This window comes from Oncorhynchus gorbuscha, unplaced genomic scaffold, assembly GCF_021184085.1.
Source record: "Oncorhynchus gorbuscha isolate QuinsamMale2020 ecotype Even-year unplaced genomic scaffold, OgorEven_v1.0 Un_scaffold_13858, whole genome shotgun sequence".
NCBI classification, from domain to species: Eukaryota; Metazoa; Chordata; class Actinopteri; order Salmoniformes; family Salmonidae; genus Oncorhynchus; species Oncorhynchus gorbuscha.
Genome location: NW_025755944.1, coordinates 1 through 2712, shown reverse-complemented (window position 1 = coordinate 2712; position 2712 = coordinate 1). Strand labels below are relative to the sequence as shown.

Here is a 2712-nt window from a genome sequence, read left to right as displayed (position 1 = left end):
TTTGCTACAGGTTACAGCTTCCCCTGATTACTGCATAACCTCCCGTCCATTTGGTTCTCCCTCAGGCTGGTGGTGGCTAGTCCGTCCGGAGTCTGAGGCCCGGGAGGTCTAATCCATACTGGACTCGATGCCGGGCGAGGGGCCTTCAGTACCTCGTGGAGGGAGGGGTACGGTCCGCAGAGATGCTAGGTGTCTGTGGAGGACCTTTTGGACCCTTCGTTGCTACTGGAGTTCCACCGTCTCGCCCTGCGCCTCGTCTTCCGGGTCGTCTCTGGAGCCGCGCGTCGAGGGGAGGTACTGTCACGGTTTCTATTCCGCAATTACATGTTCATTATTTAACCCTTGGTTTTTTTCCCCATGGTTTTTGTGCGTGATTGTTTAAGGATCTGGGTGTAGCTGGTGCAGAGGAGTCAAGCGCACGACAGCAGAGATGAGTAACACAAGAAACTTTACTCAAAATGTCCATATACATGAAGTAATACCAAGCCCACAAACATCGGACCGAACTTACAATAAAACAATCACTCACAAAAACCATGGGGGAAAACAGAGGGTTAAATAATGAACATGTAATTGGGGAATAGAAACCGTGACAGACAGGCTAGAAGGCCAACCGTAGAGTTACAACAGGACAATGCAACTGTACGGTTAACTGAAGAAGCCTACTCTCGTTAACCCGTAAACAAAAAAATTGACACGGTTTACGTGACTTCACTTATAAAAATCTAATCGAATTCTTAGAAAACGTCCTCGGTCACCTTCCCTCACTCTCATTTTCCTATTGACCACAATTGGTTTCAGCTGTTTTTCCCCTTATCAACCGTTTTCCGATAACGTTTTTTTTTAAATGGCTCAACAAGAGTATAAGCTTCTCGGTGAGCAGTTGTTTACGTATAAAGGCCAGGTGTTTCCCGTGGCTGACACGCATGAATTAACCACGGAATATATCGACAGCTTGGAACACTTTGAGATCAAGGACAGTGATGTTTTCCTTGTCACTTTCCCCAAATCAGGTAAGTAAATGATTGAAAAGTCTTACTTTCACACGGACAGTAGCTACAGAGGTATAATAAACAGGACTGGTGCTTGAACGTCTATTACAAACTGAGTAGGTTGTAATTAAAGCATGAATAAGCCAACGTTCGCAGTAAACACATTAACAGCTGACTTTCAGCATTCTCATAGGGAAGATTTATGGCACTTACACAAATGATGATTGGCTGAAAGAAATTGACAATAAGAAGATTGTGGGAGCTGTGTTGATTGACTTCAGTGCAGCTTTTGACTTTATCAATCATAGTCGGCTGCTGAAAAACATGTGTTATGGCTAAACATCCCCTGCTTTATAGTGGTTCAGAGTTACCTGTCTAACAGAACACAGAGGGTGTTCTTTAATGGAAGCCTCTCCAACATAATCCAGGTAGAGTCGGGCATTCCCCACAAGACATGCCACCAGGGGTCTGTTCAAACAGCGAACACACAGCTCAGATAACCATGCATTCCCCACAAGACATGCCACCAGGGGTCTCTTCACAGTCTCCAAGTCTACAACAGACTCTGGGAAAGGCACAGTACTACATAGAGCCATGAATACATGAACTACACCTTATGGGACAACTTGGACTGTGAAGAGACACACACACACAGGCACACACACACGCATATGCACACACAAGCTAACACGCGCTCTACACACAAGTACATTGTGATGTTGATATATTGTGGTATTATAAATGTTGCAGTGTAGATATGTAGTGGTAGAGTAGTGGTGTAATAATGTGTTTGTTGTATTATGTAGTTTTAAAAAATAAAACCATTGTGATGTAAATGCCTTAATCTTGTTGGACCCCAGGAAGAGTAGCTGCAGTCAAAACAGCAGCTAATGGGGATCCTTAATACATACAACAACAAAACAATATCATAATATAACTATTTGTGGTAGGCTATTTCATCTCAAGCATATTGGTTAAAGTTTGCCTTGCTTTGACAACAAACTGTACCAAAATGGACATTTACAGTCTCTCTCTCTACCTGTCTCTCTCTCTACCTCTCTCTCTCTACCTCTCTCTCTCTACCTCTCTCTCTCTCCTCTCTCTCTACCTCTCTCTCTCTCTCTCTCTCTCTCTCTCTCTCTCTCTCTCTCTCTCTCTCTCTCTCTCTCTCTCTCTCTCTCTCTCTCTCTCTCTCTCTCTCTCTTCAGAAAATAACACAGGCATTGGTTGAGAGTCAGGTGAACTATTGTTCGGTGGTCTGGGGAAATGCATCATCTAGTTAACTATAATATACTGAACATGGCTAAAATATATAACCTATCTAGAAGTTACCTGTGCTCAGGTAACAGTATGTAAGGTCAGTGCAGTACTGTACAAGCAGCCTTATTGACAGAACCTGTAAGGTGGGGTTAGGCTTTCTCCCTCTCCATTTTTTGGAGGACAAACTACATTCACCTTCACTGCCACTTTTCTCTCACTCTCTTGCTCTCTCTCTCTCCCTCTCCTCTCCCAGGTACAGTATGGACCCAGCGTATCATCACCCTGTTGTTTGAGGATGACTTCCCAGAGGAGGCTAACCAGACCACCTTTGTGAGGATGCCCTGGCTGGAGATCCTGGAGAAGGGGAAGACCTACACTGAGAGACCCTCTCCACGCCTCTTCTGCTCCCATCTACACCAGGAACTTATGCCCAAGGGCCTGCAGAAGATGAGGGCCAAAG

The 2712-nt window shown here is 44.8% G+C and overlaps 1 protein-coding gene across 1 annotated transcript; it reads left to right on the top strand.

The window, feature by feature from the left end:
- Window positions 1-509: 509 nt before the first annotated feature.
- LOC124030685 (amine sulfotransferase-like) lies at window positions 510-2705 on the top strand (the record flags this gene model as incomplete). The annotated part of the gene is made up of 2 exons (XM_046341912.1): window positions 510-1013; window positions 2506-2705. Coding segments are annotated over exons 1-2 (366 nt in total), but the record flags the coding sequence as incomplete, so codon positions are not given.
- Between the last annotated feature and the right edge of the window lie 7 nt (window positions 2706-2712).